General features: G+C 38.9%; 2 protein-coding genes across 2 annotated transcripts in view; one reads left to right on the plus strand and one right to left on the minus strand.

The window, feature by feature from the left end:
• prxl2b (peroxiredoxin like 2B) lies at positions 1-9683 on the plus strand. Its single transcript, XM_085456943.1, has 7 exons — positions 1-221; positions 616-820; positions 1043-1094; positions 2130-2193; positions 2288-2363; positions 3624-3742; positions 7293-9683. The coding sequence occupies exons 1-7, from the start codon at positions 159-161 to the stop codon at positions 7317-7319; spliced, it is 606 nt and encodes a 201-aa protein (XP_085313069.1). The 5' UTR covers positions 1-158; the 3' UTR covers positions 7320-9683.
• mmel1 (membrane metalloendopeptidase like 1) overlaps positions 8866-24475 on the minus strand; it is a 27501-nt gene continuing 11891 nt past the window's right edge. Inside the window, exons 10-25 of the mRNA XM_085456942.1 lie at positions 22746-22811; positions 22248-22382; positions 21864-21953; positions 19187-19323; positions 18994-19087; positions 18790-18918; positions 18116-18214; positions 17950-18033; positions 17774-17877; positions 17468-17526; positions 17197-17316; positions 16933-17066; positions 16741-16806; positions 16541-16636; positions 15992-16068; positions 8866-14607 (exon numbers count right to left, since the gene is read on the minus strand). Of these exons, the coding sequence (XP_085313068.1) occupies positions 14508-14607; positions 15992-16068; positions 16541-16636; positions 16741-16806; positions 16933-17066; positions 17197-17316; positions 17468-17526; positions 17774-17877; positions 17950-18033; positions 18116-18214; positions 18790-18918; positions 18994-19087; positions 19187-19323; positions 21864-21953; positions 22248-22382; positions 22746-22811 (1590 nt within the window). The 3' untranslated portion in view covers positions 8866-14507. The remainder of the gene's footprint in view (positions 14608-15991; positions 16069-16540; positions 16637-16740; positions 16807-16932; positions 17067-17196; positions 17317-17467; positions 17527-17773; positions 17878-17949; positions 18034-18115; positions 18215-18789; positions 18919-18993; positions 19088-19186; positions 19324-21863; positions 21954-22247; positions 22383-22745; positions 22812-24475) is intronic.

The raw sequence follows: 24475 nt of genomic DNA on the forward strand, positions 1-24475 counted from the left end.
CGTGTTGAGTGGGCGTATACGGATGTAGATGTTTTGCAACAGTTTATGCGGGTGTAACAGACGTCTTTACTGTACAGTCACTCACTCCCGAAGCTTGTCACCTTGATCTGTGAACTTAATTCGTGGTGTTTTGGAGTCTTTTACCCGGCTCGGAGAAAATGGCGTCAGTCGACCTTGCTAAAGTTGGAAAAAACTTACTGAAGAGCGATGAAAGCGAGGAGGTGAGTTACGTAGATGGGCGGCTGCTGAGGGTTACAGCTGTGGACTTTATTTATCGTTTCGGATAGTTGCTTCGCTTTTTTGTGCCCCCCACCCCCTTTTTATTTTTTCAAATTAAGCTGTGATATGAAGTAGTAGACTTGTTACCCCGCCGAGGCAGCTAAATTAAACCTGTTTCCCCACCCCCCTCCCCAGCACTGAAACAACTGCTGAGTAACGAGGCCTTTAAAGTGACATAATGATGATGTTCACTTGTGACATAACGTTTCATTTGCACATATAACACACAGGGCCAGCTCCTCATATATTTACTGTGTGTGTGTGTGTGTGTGTGTGTGTGTGTGTGTGTGTGTGTGTGTGTGTGTGTTTTGCTGTTTCTTTCGGCTTGTCTTTCAGAAAGTAGAGCTCCAGTCTCTGTGGCAGGACCGGCCCGTGGTCCTCTTCTTCCTGCGCAGGTTTGGCTGTCAGGTATGTCGGTGGACGGCATCAGAGATCAGCAAACTGGAGCCAGACCTGAGGGCCAACGGGGTAGCGCTAGTGGGAGTCGGACCAGAAGAATTTGGGCTCCAGGAGTTCAAGCAAGGAGGCTTTTTAAAAGGACGTAAGCATCCTTAATCATTCAGTGCAGTGCATATTAATTTATCTTTTGGTAAGTTCTTATAAAAGCTGTCGAAAAATTAGGTTACACCAGACTAGAGTATCTTAAAAAAAAAAGGCCTTCTGTAACTGACTAGAACTTCCCTGCTGAGAGCATTCAAAATTGTCAGCAGCCACTCCTGCTGTGTGATTGTGAATAATCATTAATCAGCTTCCTTTTTTTTAGCCCTTTATGTGGATGAACAAAAGAAATGCTACAAGGATCTGGGCTTCAAACGGTGAGTGCAATAAATGTAGAGCGCTAATGTCAGTACACCAAGAAGGTTCTGGGTCAAGGATGTCAAACACAAGGCACAAAGACTCCAATCTGGCCCACTGAACATCTTTGGAAAAATTGAGGACATAAATTTTTGAATTGTAACTGATAAAGGACCCCCCCCCCCAAGAGACAACACCAAAGTAAATATGTAATACTTAAACGAATAAATAATTAATAGAAACTTGTGATTTTTATAGTGGGTTCACAGTAAAAAAAGAAAAGCAAAATGAATCAACTAAATGTTTCCATTTTATAACTAAAGGGCAGTCTGTGCAAAGAGCTAACAAAATTTTCTTCTGCAATATTACAAATTTCTGTCTTTCATTTCAAGCCCAAAGAAGCATTTTTTAATCACGTAGAAAAACAGAGATGTAATGTTTAAATTACACTTCTTGCATTAAAAGATCTTGGGAATTAAATGTATAGTTAAATCTCTTTACACTAACAGAAAGAAGAGTTTCACCCATTGTGGCCCACTTAGGATTAAAGTGACAACCCTGTTCTAGGTTTTAACCTGCTGGGGCCTTTATGTGTGGGGTTTACATGCTATTCCTTGTTTTGCATGGGTTTTACTACAATCAGTGTTAAATTAACTAGCTGTTGTTAATTAGCCATGCACCCCGGCAGGCGATTGTCTGCATGAGCTGTTGTCTTCGTATTTGTTACCCAGGGTGAACAGTGCTTCTTGCCTTATGACAGCTGGGGTAGTGTTCAGCACTACCTCTTGCAAACCTAAAACGGATAAGCTCCTAAGACCAGTGCTTTGACCAAGATGTGATTTGCTTTAAATTGTCAAACTTACTAAAAAAAGGAGTAACTTAAACAGTATTGATCTTGACTCAATTAATTCATTATAGTAAACAAATTTCACCAACCCAATCATTTTAAAACATCATCTTGGGATCATAACAGGAATCAAGAAAACATTCATCAAATCAAATGCACGAATATTTAATGTTCTGTAATGGAAAAACTGTATTCTTTTCCCATTCAGGTACAACGCTTTAAGTGTGGTTCCTGCAGCATTGGGGAAAAAAGTACGAGATGTAGCAGCAAAGGTAGACATATTTGTCACTTTCAAAAACGAATTAAAAACAAAAGAGCAGTGGTACACGGTGGCTTTTTCAAGCTGATAATTTTTGCTTTTTTCAGGCCAGCGCTGAAGGAATCCAGGGAAACTTCTCAGGAGATCTGCTCCAGAGTGGAGGCATGGTCATTGTGGCCAAAGGTAAACTGGGTGGACACCAGTGGGGTGGAGGGGTGCAAGGGTCCATTTTAAGATTATGTAAAAGTAAGTGGAAAGGCACTGATTGTTTAAACCTTTACCAAATAAAGATGACATATGACCACCTCCCCTGTACCCCTAATGACAAGTTTTGTTACCTCAGTCTGTACCAATAAAGATGTGGTTTGACAACTATTAGCACAGGTTTCAGGTTTTTAAGGGCATCCATGGTAAGCTGTATAGGCAGGGATCATCCGTGCTAACTTCTGATGAAAACCCAGGTATTTTGTTCTGGAAGCAGGCCTGAAGTATGACAGAAATGGCTCAGTTCAGTTCAGAGGTTATCCCTAGTACCCATTCAGGAGATAAGGAGTTAAAACATATGACAAATTAGAGGATTTTCCTCATAATTCACCTTGTGGTATGGCACTGAGTACAGAAAAGGTGTTCTGTCATTTTAAGTTGCATTTTTGTGGTGTGTCCTCTAGAGGGCAGTGCAGCATCACATTATGGTGACGCAGTCAGGAGCAGCATTTACTTCTAAATCCAGTTTTCCACAGGTCTGCTGACTATTCTTGCTCATTTACATGAAGTATAGGATTATTTTTCAATTGTTCGAATATATTAAGGTTAGATTATTAGCTATATTTAAACATATAAAAGCAAATATGCTCACCAAATAAAAAGGCACAGTCCTAAATACATTACATATATACATTATAGCACAACATTAGGAAAACGAAGACTATATTAAAAGGTTTTTTTGACAGTATTCAATTAATTTTACAATACAAATAAAATGGTTGGTCACTCTAATTCTCCCTCTTTGTGTGCCAAAGTCTTCTTACGGTGCGGTAGAACAGTTTGTCCTTATGGAAAAAGGCATCTGGTAGAGTAGGTAGTGGGTCACTTTGTCTGGTGTGTCTCCCAGTGTTAAAGCCTTGGCTCCACCAAAAGTCCTTCAACACCTACACAGTAAACCCTGTGAAGTTCTATTTCTATAATATTAACATTTTTCTGTGTTTGGAAGTAGTTTATCAAACAGAAGCTTTGCGTTAAACCAAACTGCACTATACATACATGTTTGAAATACTGTTCTGTGTGTGCCGTAGCATTTTTTTTATTTTCATGTATTTTGCTTTTAAAAAAGGATCCCTAGTGAGGCAACCAAAGCAAAGTTACATTATTATATTGTAATAAACAGGGCCAGCAAGTTGTTTATATGATGAAAGTATCTAAGTGATTTATTTTTGCACTGCAAAGGTGGAGAAAAGGTCCTACTGCACTTTATCCAAGATTCACCAGGAGACTACCTGCCTTTGGAGGAGATTACCAAGGCTCTGGGTATCTCAGCCACAGTAAAAGAAGGACAGAGGCCAGTGGTAAGGCATACCATGCATGTCCATGTTATAATTGATGCTATGAACTGAGCTGTAAAGCAAAGGGTTAAATGGGATAGAGCAAACTGGTGTCATTGTGTGTGTGAAAACACTGGAGGGATCTAATCATCAGTTTCTTTCAACAGAGTCTGTTTTACGTCAGTAGAGACAAATGCATCAGAGTATCCTCTTCACAGACAATTTCACACTTATTACAGCATCTTCATGGTCTGTCAGTGTCTGTGTCAAAGGCCCCGAAACCTTTTAAACTTGACTGAAGATGATCTCCGTACTTGAAAACACAGCAGTTATTTTACAGATCCATATAATAGCGGTGCTGTAGTGCAAGCTGAAAAGCACAAATGCTCTGCAGATTGAAATTATCACTATATTATGGAGGAATTCATATTTTTTAGCAAGTCCTTGATCACTACCATCATCATTGTGTATGTGTGGTAGATTACTCGTACAGCACAGCAGAAATGGGACATGTCTAGTAAGAGGACATGGGAATGACTGGCAGTACTGGCTGCGGTGACCATTTCTGTTGAGGTCATTGTTACCTCATGTGGTTTCCACCCTAATCATTTTGCCCTGTTTACATCCTTTTTCTTTTTTTTAAACCCTCTGGTAGAGGCGACTCAGAATTTTCTTACCTAATGTGCACAGTGGGATTTTAAGAAGCTGGAAGGTCAGTGTTGTCATGACAGTGTCATAAATTGGTTACCACTGAGAGACAAATGATAAACAGCCTGTGGCAGGCAAACATGTTGTGAATGAAAAACAGAAACTACAGATATTTAATATTAAAACTACAGCAGATTTAAAGTGTAAAACTGAGAATTATATGTTATTAGAGCATTATTGCCTTTTCAAAAATGGTTATACTGAGGATTTGTTTTCTATAAAATGTCCTGACTCAACCTTATTGTGTAGCGAGCTCATAATCGTCGCTTCTCCTCCACCATGCGACTGGCAATAGGCTCACTAGAGGCTCGCTGTAGCATCCATGTGATTCTCCTCATTGATTACGACCACTGTGATGAAGCGCTGCTTAGATTTCAGATACTTCAAATTTGAAGTTGAGCACTTACTTGGGAATTATGCTTCAGCAGTAACTTCAAACCCTTCTGAAACCCTACGTCGTAAATTACAGCGTAACCTGACTTGGATTTTCCTAGAAATGTAACAAGAGGACAGGGCCAATGATTCCAGTCAGCAGTAAATCTACAACAATGACTGTTGCAAAGGGAGAGGATCAAAATTCCTCCGTAATCATGAACCTTTTAAATCATGGGATGTATTTTTTTTGGAGGCTATGTAGTATTAAGTAGTCTGCTTGCATAGGGAATTTTTTAACAATAACATAAGTTCCTGTTTGCTTACTGCACTACCATCATTATGTTTATATGCAAAGTCTCAGCACTTAACACATTTTTAGTGACAGATTGTGCCTGCTTTTTAACTGTTTGCTTACTGCAAACAGGAATTTAGTATCTATTGCAAAACCACTAGTTTATGTTAACGTACAAGACCCAACAACACTATTTACTCTTAAATCTCTTGAGAGATCTGGCTTTCTGGCTGGGGGCATCGCAAGAATATTGAAACAGGACTGTAATATTAAGCTACAGCCAGGCTAAAATTAGCTTAATACAACACAAAGAATGGAAATGGCTTGCTGTATCCAAACTTAAAAAAAAGGTTTTGCACATCTTATTCTGAGGTGGTATTTATTATGTTCCCACAGAGCCAGGCACTTGTTAGATAAGCTAACCAGCTGCTGATTGCGGTCCTGTGTCTATAATAAAAACATCTACAAGAGTAACACTATGGAGTATGTAATATGTTCTGTTTGTCTGTTTGTTAGCAGTCTAGCATTCAGAGGTTTCAAGACATATTCACATTTTGTGTGATGGCAGATAACAATAAGGAGTTGATTTCATTTTGGTGAAAATGGGATCAAGGTCAGGCCAAAATCAGTAAAAACTTTATATTACTCACATGTGTTTTGTTTTTGGATTGTCTTTCAACCTGGGTGACAGGAGTACCTAGGTTGGCTAAGCATTTGACCTTGACTTTCACAGTCAGCACCCAAGGTCAAGGATGACCTCTAAAAAAGTTTCAAGAAGCCATATCGAGTAATATATATGACGCCATAACAGGCTGACATCAGCATGTCGTAATAAAAACATCATAAAACATCAAAGCTTCAGTATTGCTTCACTCTGCAGGGTGAGTTGCGCTGGCTTTGTGTTCTTGATAAGAAAGAATAATCTCAGGATTAAGTGTTCATATTGTTACACTTACAAATTAGTTTTGCAAAATCAGAGCATTTGTTGTGTTTAATGAAAATGGTAACACTTATGCATCCCATTTCACCTATTCAGGCTACAAAAAAACTGTCTTTTTAACATCAGTTAAGCACAGCAGTTTATATGTTATCAGTTTGTAAGTGCAGGCATTGCACAGGTCTCAGACAGACAGTGCAGTGTTTTATTTTTCTTTCCTTCTCTCTTCACAAACTAAAAAAAAAAGAAAAGAAAAGAAGCCCCACACCTGTCAGTTTTTATCAGTCATTGACAACAATAAATCTGAACTTTAATGAAGTAAAGGTCAGATCAGCAAACTGTTGTTTATCTCCTGTACAACCATTTTCATTCAACTTAGATCCCCCCCGCCCCCTCCGGTCATCCACATCCTGATGGCTGTAGCTCTGAGAACCTTTGATATACTTTGAGAAACTCTGCTTCAGAGAATGAGCTGCATTGATTGCTGTGTTGGTATAAGATATAAGAATTCAGTTTGATTTATAAGATTTCAAAAAAATGTGGCCTAGGTTTATGTTAGTGTATTCACAAAACAAACTGCTCACAGATCATGGGCCTAACACTTTAAGTTCTGCAGGGTTTGTCCTGTGATCGTCAGGGCTTTCGACATGCCCGTCACATCCAGCACATGCTCTTCAACCACTTTGCCTCTGAGCGCTATTGCTCGCTTCCCACAGAATCCACCGTGTCGAAACTATTGCAACAGTCCCCATGATCTCTGACGACCAGCCGATGTCATCTCTGCAACCCACAACAGAATAGACCTTGTTATCTCTGAGGGGTCAAAATGTGTCAGGAACGAGTAAAAGTCACAAGCTAATGTCTGGTTTGGAAAGGCCCGGGCAATGTTTTGTTAACAGAGAGAGGTCACAGGCTGGTCCAGATAAAACCACTAAGACCACTCATGGGTTTAGAAGTAATGTCTCTCCTCAAACCTTTCTGTTTACTTTGGAGGTTCTTCTATCTGTGCCCAGGTTTGGGAACTCTCAAACTAGATTTCCCACAAGAATGACTCGTGTTCTAACTTGAGCGATCACTCTGAGGGACCGCAAACAAGACGCGGTGTTTAGACAAACAAGGCTTCCTATTGATGGAGCTTTATCCACAAAAGGTGATCGGTGAGCGGCATCTTTATCTATGAGCTGCTGCTTCTCCTAAATACATGGCTGAGGCTCATTATTTATTGTTCTCATTGTTTAATGCATCTTTGTCATCTGTTGCAGTGCAACGATGATGTTTGTACACGATGATGACGGAGCTGCTCTTCGTACCTGAACTGCACGTCTCGCCTCTTTGGAAGATTCATGAAGTGGGATACCGTTTAAAATGATTGACAATAATCACTAATAATATTCCAGTGCCACAGTTTTTAATCTATTGTTTGTTTGTTTGTTTGTTTGTTTTTTAATAAACTGTAATGGTTTATGGTACAAATAGAGTGCTCTAATCTTTGTTTTTACAACAGCTGGTATTTTACATTTAAATTGTGTTTACATCACTGTGATTGTCTTTTTTTAATATCCAGTTTATAAAGAACAAGCTTTACTTTGTATGTGTCTAACAATATCTGCTCATTAAAAAGCCTTTGACTTCATTTAAAGACTTTCAAAATGGGTCAGGAGGTATTTGACTTCTTGATATGAGAGAAGAATTGTTTTCATTAATAATTCAACACTCTGGAGGCTGTTTTAGCTCACTGGGCACAGCAGGTGACCCATATGTCATAAAGCTAATGCAGAGGTCTGGGTTTGACTGTGCTCTGACAATGTTCACTGCATGTCTGTCTCCTCTCTTCTGTCTTTTCTTCACTGTCGTCTCAGGAGAAAAGATAAAAATCCACAAAAATTTACTTTAAAAACAAAATCTAAACTGACAGGGCTCAAATATTAACACCTACAGCTCTTTTTGTTTATAATTTAAAGCTGAAATTGGCCCATTTTGTAGCTTCACTTTATAGAAAAATGTCACTTCTGATTCATTTTATGCTCATATATTAAATTTACTATATATCATTTTTGGACAAGTTCACAAACCTGTAACATAAACTTAGATTCAGATGATATTTTAGGCCCTCTGTCATGATACCTAACACTGGTCTATTTCCTCATGCATGCACTCCACTGATGTTACTGAGTTACTCTCCTCATATTATGGTTATCTTGCATTTTATGAAAATAATATTTAGTTAAAAGTTCAAGTCTTCCTCTCCTCTGTCAGTTCCTTGAGCCAGCCTGTGACACAAGTAAGAGTAAACAGTAAACAAATATATTTTTTTAAGAGTTTATTTAAAGTTGAAACGTTTAGAGGAACGAGTGGATCACCAGCACTCAGGTGATGGTCTGCAGGCCGAGTCTGTTTATGTGTTTTATTTATGCAGGGTCTTACTGTTCAAGAGTAACTTGGTGGTGAGTGATTGTAATTACTGGCTTTAAAAAATAGTTACAAACTGAACTGTACTTCTTGTCCAGATTGTGTTGTCTTGGTGCCATTTGGAGGATTTTTATTGCGGCTGTCTGACAGAAATTGTGACCTTCCTAACCAAGTCTGCTCACTGATAATTTAGCGCTCTCCCTTCCTGTCAACAAATGGCCTTTCCTGGTTTCAGAAAGAGAGATAGGGACGGCCTTAAGCTAGCCATGAGGTGTATAAAGGTAGTGCACAAACCGATGGGTGATGCAGTTGTGGCTGTGTCCATCTTTTAGTCTTTTGCAGTTTGAGAATGGTTTCTAAAAGATTTAGTCATGTTTTATGTTAAAAAAATAAATTGCACTTTTAAAGGAGAGACTTGAGATTGCGCCAGTTGAGACAGTCACTTTAATGGCAATAATAACATATCTGAGTCACAAAAATAGCAGTCTAGATAATTACATAGCAGCAGGAACATTCATAAAACATCTTAAACATCTGGAATCTTGCAAAGCAATAATATTTCATAAATATTCATTTAGCTAAATAAACTCTAAATGGGTATACAGGTTGAAACATGTTCATATATAGCAAAAAATGCGTTTCTAGTTGGTAACTTCAAAACGACACAATTTCACAATTTAGGTAAATGTGGTGCTAAAACTAAGTGAAGACACACTTTCTTCTGTACCTGATTTTCCTCCGTGGAGAACATCAAGCATCTACAATAACACGTTTTATTTGTTATACCCTTGTTCAGTTAACAACTTGTTGCACAAAACATGAAGTTTAAACTGTTTGTCTTCTAACCATCTCCCAGCATCGCTTTAAAATGTGCGATGTTGTTCAAAGGAAACATCTGACATTTTGAGAAAGTTAGCAGAGGACTGATACCTCACTGGGCTCGGCATAAAAAAAACTTGAAACAGAAGGAAATCGCATATCAGTCCAAAGGGAACTAAAATTGCCTAAAGCTATAGAAAGAAAACGCCCTCTCTAGTAGTTAAAAATGCACCTGTCGGTCACTCAGTAGAGTACTGCTCAGTAGCAGTAGAGGGTCACACGGTTTTGTGACCCTCTACTGCTCTTGGTTTAAATTATGCTTACAGTCTGACATGTTCAAATGCCATCACACAGTATCACTCTGCTTCTCTGTGTTATTGTAGGCTCTTTACCTTTGATGCTAAATAAAACGTAATTAAAATTGACCAGAGTCTGTCATGATTCTTTCCTACTTCGCAATTCATGTTGATTCACAGTTTCATTTGTACTCATATTTGTTGGTGACATACAGAAGCTCATCAGCTGGCACTTCCAGGACTTTAACAAACTTTGGGAGTGACCGTTCACTGTATGTCCATCCATATACCTTTGATTTTCTGCTGGAAGCTTTCCGGTAAAGAAAGAACAGAAGATGCTAACAACTGTGAACTGACAGCTGTGGAGCTTGCTCTGGAGGAGCACAGAGATTGGCTGAGAGTAGCCTTTTTTTGACTTTTGACGGGAACCTGGAGTGCATGGTCTTCACCAAATACCTGAACTCCTGCCAGTGTCGTTGACGTTCTCCTCTATCTTTTGTCCAGTCCTGTATGTGTTATTGTCAGTGATGGGAGTAACGGTGTTACTTTTTTCAGTAACGGGTTATCTAACTAATTACTGTCTCTATCGTTACAACGCCGTTACCGTTACTAACAAGAAAATGCGGTCACGTTACTATTTTTCAACAGACGGTTGAAGCTGTGTTCAGCTTACCGCATCTTATATCAGTTGCACGGAAGTAGCTGACTACGTAAGTAATCTGGGCGCTACAGCTTTAAGCAGCTGCGCGCGCTCCCACGGACTGTAATCACGATCACTTTCTAGCACAACACCTGGAGCTAAGGGGGCAAAACGATCGCATGAGTGCTGCTGTTTGACTGAGGAAGAATAAAGTAGTCATGGTAAGCCAATCACATGACCACTTAAAGACATACAAGGTGATATATACCAGTTTTTAAATTGTGTTGATAGGCCACGTAAAACCAGAGTCATGATAAACAATATATACCGGTGTTTTTCCTGAATAGTTTCATCACGTTTACTGTCTAAGGACAGCGCTAGTAAGCACTTGCTGCTTATGACCAAAAAAAAAAAAAAAAAAAAAACCAGCCCCTTCGTGTTGGTGGAAAAATGCACCAAGTCGACCAATCAAAAAATGATATGGCAACATGAGATTTGGTTGTTTAGGAAGAGGGGGAAGTTTTAGGAGTCACAGTGAGAGAGAGAGAGAGCAGAAAAAGAGAGAGTGAGTTTTGAGATGTGAGAGATTTGTGACGTTTAGCGTGTTTGGCGTGTGTAGTTAATGTGTCTTGTGGAGTTAGTGTGTAGTGTTGTGGATAGTTCTGTGTTGTGTGTCAGAACAATGAGGCGACTGCTGTCTCCAGGTAGAAACAGGAGTGATACACCTGCTCTCAGACCTGCAGGTATCAGGCTGTGATGTTCTCCTTTATAGTGGACAGAAATATTTGGAGTGGCACAAATAATTTGTGCGGCATCTTATTGAATGCAGAACAGCTGATTGTTATGTAAACAGTTTGAATGGTTATTAAAAAGAAAAGGGGGTAAAAGATAAATGGCTGCAAATAACTTTGTTGTTTGCAAAACTTGTGCATATGATTTTAAAATGGAGAATTTATATTTGCATTTAAAGTTATGAAATATGATTCATTAAACATGTTTTTTGGTTGTTACAGTAAAAAAATATAACTTTTTCTACTCGGATTTTATGTTTTTTGTCTGATTTTAGATCAATTGTGTTAATACAGTATGTCAACATGAAAACATAACTGTAAATTCAGACACGTGAGGTTGTGCTGAAAAGAATGATACCAAACAAGGCAAAGTAAATAGTTTTTAAAGGTGAAATGTGGAGGGAAAATCAAAAGTAGTTAAAAATGGCCAATTATCCCCGGACCCCAGAGGGTTAAACATTTTTTTAAAGTAGCGCAATAGTTACTTTTCAAGTAATTAATTACTTTCAGAATCTTGTAACTCAGTTATTTTTTTGAAGGAGTAACTAGTAACTCTAATTAATTACTTTTTCAAAGTAACTTGCCCAACACTGGTTATTGTAGGGTCTACCCTACAATATAAAGCGCCTTCAGGCAACTGTTGTTGTGATTTGGTGCTGTATAAATAAAACTTAATTGAATTGAACTATCAGTGTTTTATCTCTCTGGTTCAAAAAACACTGAGAACTGAGGAATATAAAGACATTATCCTCACATCAGGTGACATCAGGTTCAAGCTAAAATAGCTGCACAGTGGCGAGTAGGTATCCTGCTCTGAGCAACTGTCCCGTCTCTTTGTCCCAGCTCTGCTTTCAACTTCTCCAGCAGGACCATTCGTCCCTCCTGCCTGTCCGCCTGCACCCTTTATCTTCTACATGACTGCTCCTGGTGGTCCACTATGGGTTGGCTGTGTTAGTTTCTGGCCTCCGTTGGGAGAAGATTCTGTCACAGCTTATTCAAACTCTAACCCTTCTGTCATTTCAGATCATGCTATTACCACCTGCCCTAGGATAACCCCTGCCTTTCCCGCCCTTGCAGTTACCAGTTCACTCAACAAAGTTATTTGTATCATTCTCAGCGCATATATATATATAGTAGACTGCAACTATTGTGATTATAGTTTATTTTGAGCCACATTGCTAGCTGATTTTCAAACATTTTTTTACCCCCCAGTTGTGCCTCTTTTTGATTCTTTGGCAGGTTTTGTTTTTTAATTAACTTTTGCCAAACTTGACTTAGAGGTTTGCATCCTAACTTTATATTGTTTAGAAGATTTTGTCAGAAGATTTAAAAAAAAAAATTACTGGTAACTATTTCGTGTTTCAAGGTTTACGGGTTAAGAGACTTTAACTATTTTGTCCTTTGCTTTTTTTACCCACCTGTGATAAAGTTGGGTCTGGCTTAATTAAAATATAATACATAATGATTTTAGATACAGCCAGGGTTATTAACTGTAGCCAAGTGATTGTTGTTCTCTGGGAAAATCTTTAAGTATATACAGTAGCTGTAATTTCTAGTAGACATCCTTGTGATTTATAAACGACAAAGGTGCTGAAAGGTGAATTTTGTTACCATTAGTCAGATGTAACTGTTTCCTCTTTGTTATTAAATGTGAAAATGAATACCTACATGTATATATTTTTTAAATGCATTTCCCAAAATGTCAAACATTTGTCTTTGAGATGGCAGCACACTGTCATCACTTAGATTCTGGGGAAAAATCTCTCAGTAATATTTCCTCTCCCCCCCCTGTTTGAAACAACAGTTTTTGTTGTTTGGAGCACTGAGACTGACCCTCTGAAAGTATAAAGCTTCAATATGCACATTCAATTTAGCAGCCTCTGTTGAGACCTAACAGTCGTGTTCAGTTAACCAAGGCCACCCTAAATGTGACCAGTGACAGCAAACATTCAAAACCGTCTGTGTGTGTGTGTGTTGTTTGTGTTTGAAAGCTCTCTCCAGCACAAAAATGTCGGCTTACGGCAGCCAGTGTCTCCATCCTCTTTGATTCTCCTGTCATTACTTGTTAATAAAGGTAGAAAATAACAGTCCTGGCCCTGGCCATCTTGTTAATGACAAGCCCCAATCTTCAGTGCGAGCTTGTGGATCAGCTACAGCGGTCACCGCGCTCCATCCTTTCATCTCATACGACACTGATCAATGCAAGATCAGAAGAAAACCACTTCATCTGCTGCCTGTCCAAGTGTATCTGAGGGGGTTTTCCCCTCATTTCAGCACAGCATGTAATTGGCTACGCCCCAGAGGCTAAATGTCTGTGTGAGTTTTCACTCATGTCGGAAAGAAAGCGCACAAAACTAAAAACCCAAGCACTATTTTGGGTTAAATGTGAACTTACAGATCTCACACGAGTAACATTATTTTATAAAATGAATGTAGGTTCACGTCATGTTAAGGATTTTGAGCTCAGCTCTTTAACCTCTCGGCTTCAGAAACACATAACAACTGGGGTCTAAACAGATTACAGTCAAAAGTGGGAGTAACCAATAATGCAACTAATATCAATGTCACATCACTCGACCTCCAACAAATCCTGGGTTTTTTTTCTCACGATCTAAGGAGCAGGCCACAGCAAAGTGTCATGACATACAGTACATGTATATAGTACATTTCCGTGGTAGAGTATTGAGTAACAATCATTTGCAAAATGTGGCAAAGAAACTTAGAAAACTGCTTAGCCAGCTTTGAAAATGTTAAATATTTATCCATGCCGTAAGTGTAAAAATGCTAAACGCAGCAGCTCCCTCAGAGTGTTAATTTAAGGTTAAAGCTGCAAAGATTTAACAGTCTTAAAGTCTTTAAGCAATTTGTTTTCATGTAACAGTGAATGACCAAACTCTCAGAGTGTGACTAATTCTTTTGTAGCTTTGCATCAGCAAAGCCGTAAGTTCTCATTTATTTCATGCTCTTCAGCCAGAGTCAGATTTGCTCACCATTATTCCTTCTGAAGTGGCACGATGTCTTAAAAACAGTACATCAGATGAAAGGCTACACATTAAATTACAAAAATCCACTTAAGATTTATGAGAAGAATTTGTTCAACAAATGCTCGCTGGGCATTTAAAGTCAACCTCATTAAGCCTTTCAAAAAGTCTCATCTTTTCCATGTAGCCTTTCCATTCATGTGCCCCGATGTGGGACATTAAAAAAATACAAATAAAAACAAAGCAAAAGGGAACAACTGACCTCCTCATCCACTGACAATAATTCAAACTTGATAAGATATTCAAGCAAGTTTCTCTTTTACAATCTGCGTGCTTTAAATTTAAGAACCTATGGAGTACTGAGGACGCCAGCTGTTTAAAAAACACCTACGGTACCATATATGCACGTGTCTGCGTCATCACTCGGCCCCAAACATACTGGAATAAGTCATGAGCAGGATATCTCTGTGGGTTTTAAAGTACAACTTATTCTTTTGATTTGACTTGCCCATGCTAAGAAAACCAACAAATCTCAGGAGTTCTACCAGACCCGACACTTCAGCTCAGGGTTCATTGGACTGCCTTTTTGGCACTGAAAGGCTTCTGAGAAAGCTTCAAAATTCTGGAGCGATCCAAGGACCCTGAGGACAAAAGAAAAGCAGAACATCAAGGATAATAAAAGCTAAAGTATGTTGATGGTGTTAGTTCAGTCTCCAAGTACTCATTTGGATCAACAAACTGAGCTACACTGCACCAGTACTTCACGGATATATCCTTTGTCATGACAAGTGGGAGTATCAGGCTTATATTTTCAGTATGGAGAATCTTTAAATTGAATAAAGCAAAGCAGAGCTGTTCAGCTGAGGAGTGCAGCTGCACTCAGACGGGAGGAAAGGTTATAAAAGGTCAGTCATAAAAGCACAACTATGAATTACAAAGTGCAAATAAGTGATAATTATACTCACAGTACCTCATTTTTTGAGCCACTTCCACACTTACCCGCAAGCTTTAACCATTTAACACCGAGTGTATCATGTTTAATACATTTTTGAGACTTCTACGTCATCAGTGTGGGCCCATGCTCAAAGCTGATTATGGAAAAACATTATGCTGACACTTGGAGTGGGTGGATGATTTGGTTGTGGTTTTTAACAGCTTAAATGTGTCTGAAAACTTCATGTGGGTATGTGCTGTACTTAAGAAGTCATGAGGGCTCATAACTGTTGGAAAGAATGACGTGCAATAAAAAAAAGCTTTGATCTACCCCTATGTACTGAGAGCATCTGTACGTCTGAGAACATTCATACTATTATGGTAAGGTAAAACTGTACATGCCTTAAGTGAATATACTAAAGTTATTGTGAATTTTAAAAATAGATGAAACTCAAAACACTTTATATATGTATAAGTATTTCATATAGTTTATGAAATTTCCCCTTGTGGGACTAATAAAGATATATCATATCATATAAATACATTAAATTTGTTTGATTTTATATAAAATAGCCCTGCTGAATGAATTTCCAGTGTTGTAAATGTATAAAATTTCCAACAAACATGCTCTAAAAAATGAAGGACTGCTGCTTGTAAAAAGTAGGGTTTTTTTCAGCATAGCTGCACCAACACTTTAATTCAGCAGCATTTATTTTGCATCCAAATCTTTATTTAGTCAGTAAGATTTCTTCATTGGGTCATTATATAAAACAAAACACGTAATATTAATTCTGTTTTATTCAGTTTCATTTTTCCTCTTTCTGCTTTTCAGAGCTACATTATCACGCACTATGTATATATACATATGTGTGTGTGTTTGTGTGTGTGTATTTTTTTCATATATACACATTTACTTCAGTGCTTTCTATAAAGATTTGATCCTAAAGTCCTTTTTCTCAGTGCAGAGAAATGACACTGCACAGATCTCACATTTGAGTGGAGAGGAAGGACTTAAGGGTACGTCTGAGGTTCTGACAAAAATAAAATGTTATTAGTGTACCTCTGAAATTATTCCATACTAAAGCTTCTTACCTGTATTCTAAAGGACTGTGTGAGTCAGTCTTAATGGACTGGCTGGCATACTCAGGCCGATAAGCACCACACCATACCTGGAAAAAAATAATGCATTAGTGCTTTGCTCGATTTTTTGCAGACTTTGATTACTGCACAGGCTTCTCTTTGTATTAAACCAACCAAATATACTTCTGAATACTTTGTGTATTTAAAGTATTAATATCCCACCTAATAAATCAACTCTCAGTTTTTATATGTCCACTTTTTTATCTCTTTATCTCAGTGAGGAGCAGATTTTTTTTAATTATTTGTACTGTTTTATTGTCAGTGACAGCTTTCTGCCTTTGCTTTATATACTGTGGCACCAAGATGCTCTTTACTTTGGCAGCTACTCTGCCACACAGCTGCGTGTGTTGCTCAACAGTGATTTGCTTTGGGATTGCTTCACCCTCTGAAGCCCTGAACCTCTCCTTCTGCTGCTCTGTTTACTTCACAGCGCAAAGTATCCACTGAAAGAAATGCTCCTTGTGAGCTTCGGGTTTTAGCTCATGTTCCCCCATTACTTACTTGGGCAAAGTTAAGAAAGAAAAGCTGCTTGTGATCCATGTCTAGACCAGGTAGACGAGGCTCTTCACCTTCCATCTCCACCCACTTAAGATAAGCCTGTAAACACACATCCCCACACAGAAAGTTTATTATAAGCCTTCTGGAGTTTGTCACTGCTGCTGAAATAGTAACATGTGGGTTTTGTGCGTCTAACATCCAACCTGGTATGCTTGACGAACCCCTCCATTGTCTGCAATATTCTCCCCCAAAGTGCTGATTCCACTGATCTGCAATCACACGGACAAAACCATTCACACACAGCAGTGTGAAAACACTCATTGTGGTGCTCGCTTAATAAACGGTATTACAGCCAAGACAAAACATGCTATTTCGTACGTGCTGCAACTGCTTACATTTTGTCCGCCTGCTAGCTTCCAGTTGAAGTTGCCATATTGTTGCACCATGCACTGCGACTGCTCTTTGAAGTGCTCAGCAGAGTAATTACTCCACCAGTTCAGCATATTACCATCTTGGTCAAAATTACGCCCTGCACGGAGACACTCATCATTGTCATTAGCTAGCAATAACAAATTTGAAATAAAAGGTTACTTAAAAACAAACTGCCTTCATCATTTCAGGTTCCTAAAAATATGACTTATCAGTCACCAGCATCTCACCGTTGTCATCAAATCCATGCGTGATCTCATGTCCGATAACCATCCCTATTCCGCCGAAGTTAAGAGCTTGGTGCTGATGCTTGCTAAAGAACGGCGGCTGCAGGATTCCTGCAGGGAACACTGGATGGATACAGGCAAAGAGGGAGTGAAATCACAAGTACTAGCAGTGCTGAACAGGCATGTGATTAGGAGGGAGAGTTACTATAAAAAACATCTTTAATGTGTCAGAGAGGCTGCCGTTGGCCTTGTGTGATTCTTGTAAAGCTCTTACCAATCTGATTTCTGTTGGGTGAGTAGAATGCATTAACCACAGCAGCACCAATGATCCACCTGAGGTGTGACAGGCTTTATTAAGGCACATTTATACTTAATACAGCAGCTGTACAGCTCATGCGCAGAGCTCATTTTGCACCATGAAAAATGAATTTTAACCTTCACTTTTAGTATCCTTTGAGTTATTTTAAAAGGACGTGGAGCAGCAGCAGTACATTCAGTGCACCCAGTACATTTTTAGATAGACAGAACTACATCTGTCTTTACTACATCTGAAACAGGACCAGTTGTATCAGTCACTTACAAGTCAGGATCCACAGGCTCTCTGAGCTTCTTCAGACTCTTGTGGGCTTCTGACTTGAGGTTCTCCAGGATGTTCTCAAAGTAGTGTTCTTCACTGAAATTTAGCTAAAAAGAGAAATGTGACACATCAATGATGAGAGAATCTTTAGAAAAACTAGAAACTAGGCTTTTACTTACATGGGCATACTCTTGGTCAAGCTTTTGGTTGCTCTCCTGCAGGATATGATCTGGATAGCCGATATGTTCCTTGATTGCCATGGCCTTGAAGTGATGCAGAGCAATCAGTATGATAATGCCAATCACCCTCTGAGGAAAGCAACAAAAACTTTTATTTATATTATACCTTTTCTCTCGCCTTCTCCTTTGAGGGAGTGTCCATCCAGCTTAACTCCTCCAGTGTTTCTACGTACGCTGCTTGGATCTTGCTGATGAGGTCACTCACCTGTGAACAAATGACAAAGACTGAGAATCTGAGTCCTGTACTAAAGGAGAAACTCAGAAAAAATATGCCAAAAAATATGTTTTGAGTTTACAAATAGGTCTGTCTAGTGTGATAAAAATGTTAAGCATGGCCTAATGGAAAGTCTCATCCTATTTGGCTTCCTAATTTTGTGGCACTGCAGCTCAAAAATACTGCTAAAAAAGTTCAAGCCTAGACCGTAGAGCAAATTATCCATGTCTTTATCTTTTCCTGCATTAACAATTGTAACCTGCACCCCCTTTTTATTTTTCTGTTTAAGTAAAGCTGCATTTAAGTAACTCAGCTGACTCAGCATGTATTAAAACCTGCGATAAATTCTAAATAAAGAAGGCAAGTTATCCCCATACTGTCTAATTCTTCCAAAGCATCAGTGCTAATAAATGATATGTACTTTTTTTTTTTCCAATTTGGCGTTTGGATAAAAATGCTACAAATACGTAACAACGAAGCAGAATTTGTGTTTCACTTGAATTTAAACTCATTTTCAAACTTCTTTCTGCTGTGTTCGAAGCGGTTTCGGGGCCAAAAGCACTCACCATTCGTTTACTTTCTCCTGCAAAAGTCTCGCGCACGTACAGAGCTCCCACTGCGTTCTCCATGCTGCTTTGGACATAACGCACACATTCTCGCCACCAAGCATCCTCGACAGTGGTCCCATAGAGAGTCTAACCACACACAAATACAGTTATTTTGTCTTCAAATAAGCTGGCATTAGCATATGTTGTTCTGTTATGTCAAACCTTTCTGTATCGCGCTCTGGCATCTTTAAAGTGGCGGCTCAAGCTGTTAACTCTGTCAATGATGAGTTGCCAGGTGAGGTAGTTCTGCATAGTTCTGCAAAGATTAATAGTTTTTGTTAAGCTGTGTTGCAGTGTATATTTTCAGTTATAATATAATCTTTACAGACTCCTTGGATGACAGTCCAGGATTGACCTGATACTGTGTCTGGAGAGAACATCGTTCATCTTCTCAAGATAGGGAGAGCTATACACGACCACCTCCTCGTCCAACTGGACATCAATGGACACACTCGACAGCACACCTTGAATAAATCGTGTCCAGTTGAAACCCTGCAAGACAAATATATTATATTTTTAACATATTTAGTTTTATTTGTGTATAGTTATAATTTAATATGGTTACATGTTGTAGGCCTTCCAGCTCTCAGTTAATTTAGAGGGTGAGGGGTCACTCATAGGTACAAACTTTAAATCTTTAAAGATTTTACATCTCATTGGATTCAACTAAGATGGTTTTCAACACCTCCTTTGTTTAAAATAAGGTTGAACAATGGCTGATAAACAGTATTTCTTAAAGAAACATGTTAATTACTTATTGATTTTTGACCAAAGCCATACAAACACTGTGAATTAACTGCATTTATATGGTGCTTTTTACTGAAAACACACACACACACACACACACACACACACACACACACACACACACACACACACACACACACACACACACACACACACACACAGTGAAGGAAAGAACAGGAACTTTCCTGGGATTCAGTATCTCGCCTAAAGAGACAGGCGGATTTGAGGAGCCATGAATCAAACCACTGACTTTCCAATAAGTCAGTGTGCTCCTTTCTTATGTGAGTATTTGGGGGATGCTTATGAAATGTTCCTTTTTAACTGAATAACAACATTATTTTTTTCAGCCATTTTTTTGTAACGTTTCTTTTTTTTATTTTTTTTATTTTCACTTACTGAATATGGGACAGACTTGACTGGGGGAAAGAAGGGGAGAAAGAAAGAGGGAAAGAGAAACAGCTGAGAAGAGGGACGGGGGAGAAGGGCAAAAACCAAAAACCAACAGAATGAGCAGAAAAAGAAAAAAAAAGAAGAAAAAAAGAAAAAAAAAAGCATATATCAATCACCTGGGTTTTTGTAACGTTTCTAATTTCAGCTATCAAATATGGCCCCCGTGTCGGTCGGTGTCCAAAATAGCCACCATGCACAACAAGTTAAAGTGGTACCATCAATTACAATGTGCAAGGTGTAAACATTGTACAAGGCGTCATTACTCACAAAAATAACACGGCAGATTTTGAACACTGGCCGCTTGTTGTGCACAGGATCCAAGAGATGTTTCCAAAGGTCTCTTTTTCTGTAAATACTTTCTTTGCAGCTACATAAGTATCACATGTAAGAGTCAAAAGCATTAACCTGAATAATTCTGAAGCAATGCTGCCTTATTAACCAGCAGTCTTGCGCTTGTTAACTGCCATATGGGCTTCTTGTTGCAGATTTTTGGAGAAATATTTTGCATTTTGGGAACTTTTTATGCAAAGCTGACCTAACTAGTTGCCGGTTATATCTTCATATTTCCTGTACAGGAAAAGGGTCATCGATCTTCTTCCTAACTCTTAATAATAAAAGGAATGAGGTGATTTTGCAAAATTTAAAACAAGGCATATAAATTGCATTTACATTTCAGAAACGGATGTTTTCTCATAAACAGTACATGGAGTCATGTGAAAAAGAAAGTTTTCACAGGGCTTTTTGCAGTCCTATAAACAGCTAACCACACCCCATGATTCAGTAGCGTGTACAATCGTTTTTAGCAACAATAACCTGAAGTAATATTTTCTGGATTTTATCTGTCTCTCACATAACTGCTGGGAAATTTTGACCCACTTTTCTTTACAACATTGCTTCAGTTTATTGAGGTTTGGAGGTAGTTGTTCATGTGCAAACACATCATTTCATTGGGGTTGAGGTCTGTACTTTGAGTCATTGCAACACTGTGATTTCTTTTCCATGTTCAGTTATTTTGCTGGGGATTTGCTGCTGTGTTTGGGATCGCTGTTCTGTTTCATGGCACAAAGCTTTAGCTTTCAGAAACTTGACACTACAATACTTTGGTGTTCAGTCAGCTCAGTGACCGCAAGGTATCCAGGACCTGTGGCTGCAGAACAAGCCCAAACCATCACCTCTGTGCTGACAGTTCGTATGAGGTGTTTGGCTTTTACCAAATGTGGTGGTTTGATCCCATCTGTCCATTGTTGCATTCTTGAAATTGGCCTTTGTCCATTCTGGACATTGTCTGAGAAGTCTTGTGGTTCGTTCAGATGCTGCTTTGCAAACCTAAGCTGTGCTATCATGCTCTTTTTAGAGAGAAAAAGGTTTTCTCTTGGCAACCCTTCCAAAGTCTTTTTGCTGATCTTACTATCACAGATTTTTAACATTTTACATGCTAACTGAGTCCTGGTAGTTATTATGAGGTCATCCATTTTTAGTGAAGTCCTATTCTGAAGCCTTAAACCGAGCATTTTGGGTGTCGACGTCTTGGTAAATTGGAGAGAAGAAGAGAGGAAGGGAACCTGAGTGGAATCTCACCCTAAAGCACACCCTGCTTTATCCCATTTTTAACTACAATGAGGCCCAAAATATTCAAAAAGTCAGGCTTTATAAAGTAAGGCATTAAAATTGTGAATGTGACCAAAGAGTCATCAGGAAAGGCTTTAGTGAGTTTATACATCATGCAAGCAGTACGATCATTTTCTTATAGACTTCAATGCAATCTGACTTTTTGTAACCAATCAGAGTGACCTGCCTGCACCTCAATAACAAAAATGAAGTGAAATAATTCTTACATTAAAGGTGTATGTGCTCTGCAGTTCACCAAGTGCCATCTTGTTGTAAAGAATGGTGACATCTTGGCGTTCCTCTGCTGGTGATGTAGCCTGTCAGGCAACAGGAAGGAAAAACAAAAAAATCTAAACTGATTTGTTTTTTTGTTATATAGTCACATTTTGCTATCCTTTCATCAGCAGAGTCTCATTTGTTATGCTCCTAGGAGGCATGAATTTGAAAAAAGGATGGTTAAGAGCTTGGCTGATCTCCTGGTTCCAATATGTATTTGTCTGATTCTCTCATTTACTGGAAGCAGAGAGGAGGTGCTCATTTTTCATCTTGTCATTGTTAATTTTCCTGAACCTCGTTTCACAGTTCCATTTCCTGCTGCAGCTGGCACTCACATTGGCGATGTCTGTCTCCAGCTCCAGCACTTGCATCATTTCCTCCCACACTCGGTCGTCATCTTGAGTCAAATTCCTGTCCTCTCGGGTTATCTTTGCAATGGAAACCATGAAGTGTAGGTAGGCCTCTCGAACCTGTGGTATAGATTAAATAAAATTTTGAATATATTAATTTTATTTTAACAAAAGCTTAGAACGAATATTCTAAGTATTATATGAGTAAAAAACTGCAAAAGTGAAACTCAACAGCACATTTTTTCCCAAACCAAACTGGCTGTTATTCAAGATGAGATCTCACTATGAGCAGTTTTCATTGGACTGCAGGTTCCAGATACTAGCTTTTAATATTAATCCTTTTCACCTCCACTGAACTGTGATGGAGGCAGATATCTCATGCATTCATTTTTCAAAATCAAATACAAGAGAAGACATCCACAAGATTTCATGAAGATAACAGTATGTTTTTTATCAGGGTTTGAGTGAAATGTTGCGTATCACCTTTTTGTAGTTTCCATCATTGAAGTAATAGTCTCTAGATGGCATCCCAAGCCCGGGCTGGTCAATCTAAACAAAATATAAGAATAAGGACAGCAATTAAACACTTTTTCATACCAATAATCCATAAAATACTTGCAGAGATGTGTTTGTAACAGAATGATAATCAAAAATCCGCATGCTAAACTCAATTATCTGTCTGACTGTCAGATCTGAAGACGTTTCAGAGTTCAAGATATTAAGTCTCTCACTGGGATTGACCAGAGCAGACAGAATTAGAAATGAGTACATCAAAGTGATGGCTCAGGCTGAGTGGTTTGGAAACAAAAGTATGCTGGACAAAAGATGTCAGATATAAAGCTGCCAGGCAGAAGGATAAGAGAATGACCACAAAGAAGATTTGTGGATGTAGTAGGAGATGCAGAGGATTGATGTAACGGAGGAAGATGTTAGAGATGGGGTGATCTGCTGCAGGGCCGTGCGGAGAGGTTTAAAGGGGCGGGTGCTCAAAGTTAAAAAGGGGCACATTGAGCCAGTCTGAATAACAACAACACACATTCATCAAGAATCTAATATGGGAAGGGCAGGGCTGTGTTGATCTGAGACTGTAGACATTAAAAAGTCCATAGGAGAGATGGTAGCTGATTAAATGTCATGAGATAATAACAAAATGCAAAGATTGGTGACAGCACTTGGAACCATAAGGCAACAAAAAACTGTGAAAAATAATTTAGGCTCTGCCTGTGAATCACTCTTTGCTTCTCTTCTTCCTTCCATCCCATCATTTCATATATCACTCTCCACTTGCTGTCTATCTGACAACAAGGCACAACTTGCTATTGCAAACTATAATCTGATTATCCACACCTAACAACTCCAGCACTTAATCTATAATAAAATGATGACAGAAAAATGTTATAGCCCTGCCTTTAGTAGCCTCACACAGCTCCTACTGTTTCCTCCTCATGTCCTTACCAGGCACGTCTAATGTTATATCATGAGTAATATTTTTTTTTTAAATCCATCTAAATAAAAAACACACATTAATAATAAAAAAAAAAGGACAGGTAATGTTTGTCGCGCTGTTGCACACACAGGACGCTCATTTGTTTCAGTTCGTCAGTTGCAACAAGACAACTTACCAACGTGTACGTAATAAGCTAATACTCCTGTGTGCTATACACTACAGTGTGCGCTGTACACCTACTTACTGGTTTTGTAGCATCAGTCTGTATGGAAGAAATATAGTAAGTCTGTGTCTCTGAGTTAACTTGTGTTTCTCCTACAGCTCCGGACCGCTAAAAATGCGCGTGCTCTTTGTGAGCTCGTTCCCGGCTCGTAACCAGCGCGTTCTGCCGTCAAGGGCGATCATTGGTTAAATGTGATCATGTGACTGATGCAAGCCAGATCCTTTTATTTAGCAAAACTGTGATTAATAGTTAAATATTATTGTTGAGGGGCACAGACATAAAAAATAATAATAATAACTTTTTTTGAAAAGTTGCCTCAACAAAAGGGCACTTTGGGCACCCATCAGGAAAGGGGAGGGTGCTCAAGCCCCTCTAGCCCCCCCCCCTCTGCACGTGCCTGATGCTGTGGTGACGCCTAGAAAGACCAGCTGAACGAAGAAAAGAGAGGTCTGTCTAATTTATTGGGTACCATTAATTTCATAGCAATCCATGAGCAATGAGCTGTTGAGATGTTTTAATTTTAAGTGAAAGGATGGACTGACT

The sequence above is a fragment of the Copadichromis virginalis genome, linkage group LG5 (genome assembly GCF_057382275.1).
Source record: "Copadichromis virginalis isolate Kocher_CV1m ecotype Utaka linkage group LG5, C_Virginalis_male_GT1.1, whole genome shotgun sequence".
NCBI classification, from domain to species: Eukaryota; Metazoa; Chordata; class Actinopteri; order Cichliformes; family Cichlidae; genus Copadichromis; species Copadichromis virginalis.

Coding starts and splice junctions, on each gene's coding strand:
- prxl2b (XM_085456943.1), top strand. CDS start 159: ATGGCGTCAGTCGACCTTGCTAAAGTTGGAAAAAACTTACTGAAGAGC. Junction 821..1,042: donor AGGAGGCTTTTTAAAAGGAC/GTAAGCATCCTT, acceptor CCTTTTTTTTAG/CCCTTTATGTGGATGAACAA. Junction 3,743..7,292: donor AAGAAGGACAGAGGCCAGTG/GTAAGGCATACC, acceptor CATCTGTTGCAG/TGCAACGATGATGTTTGTAC.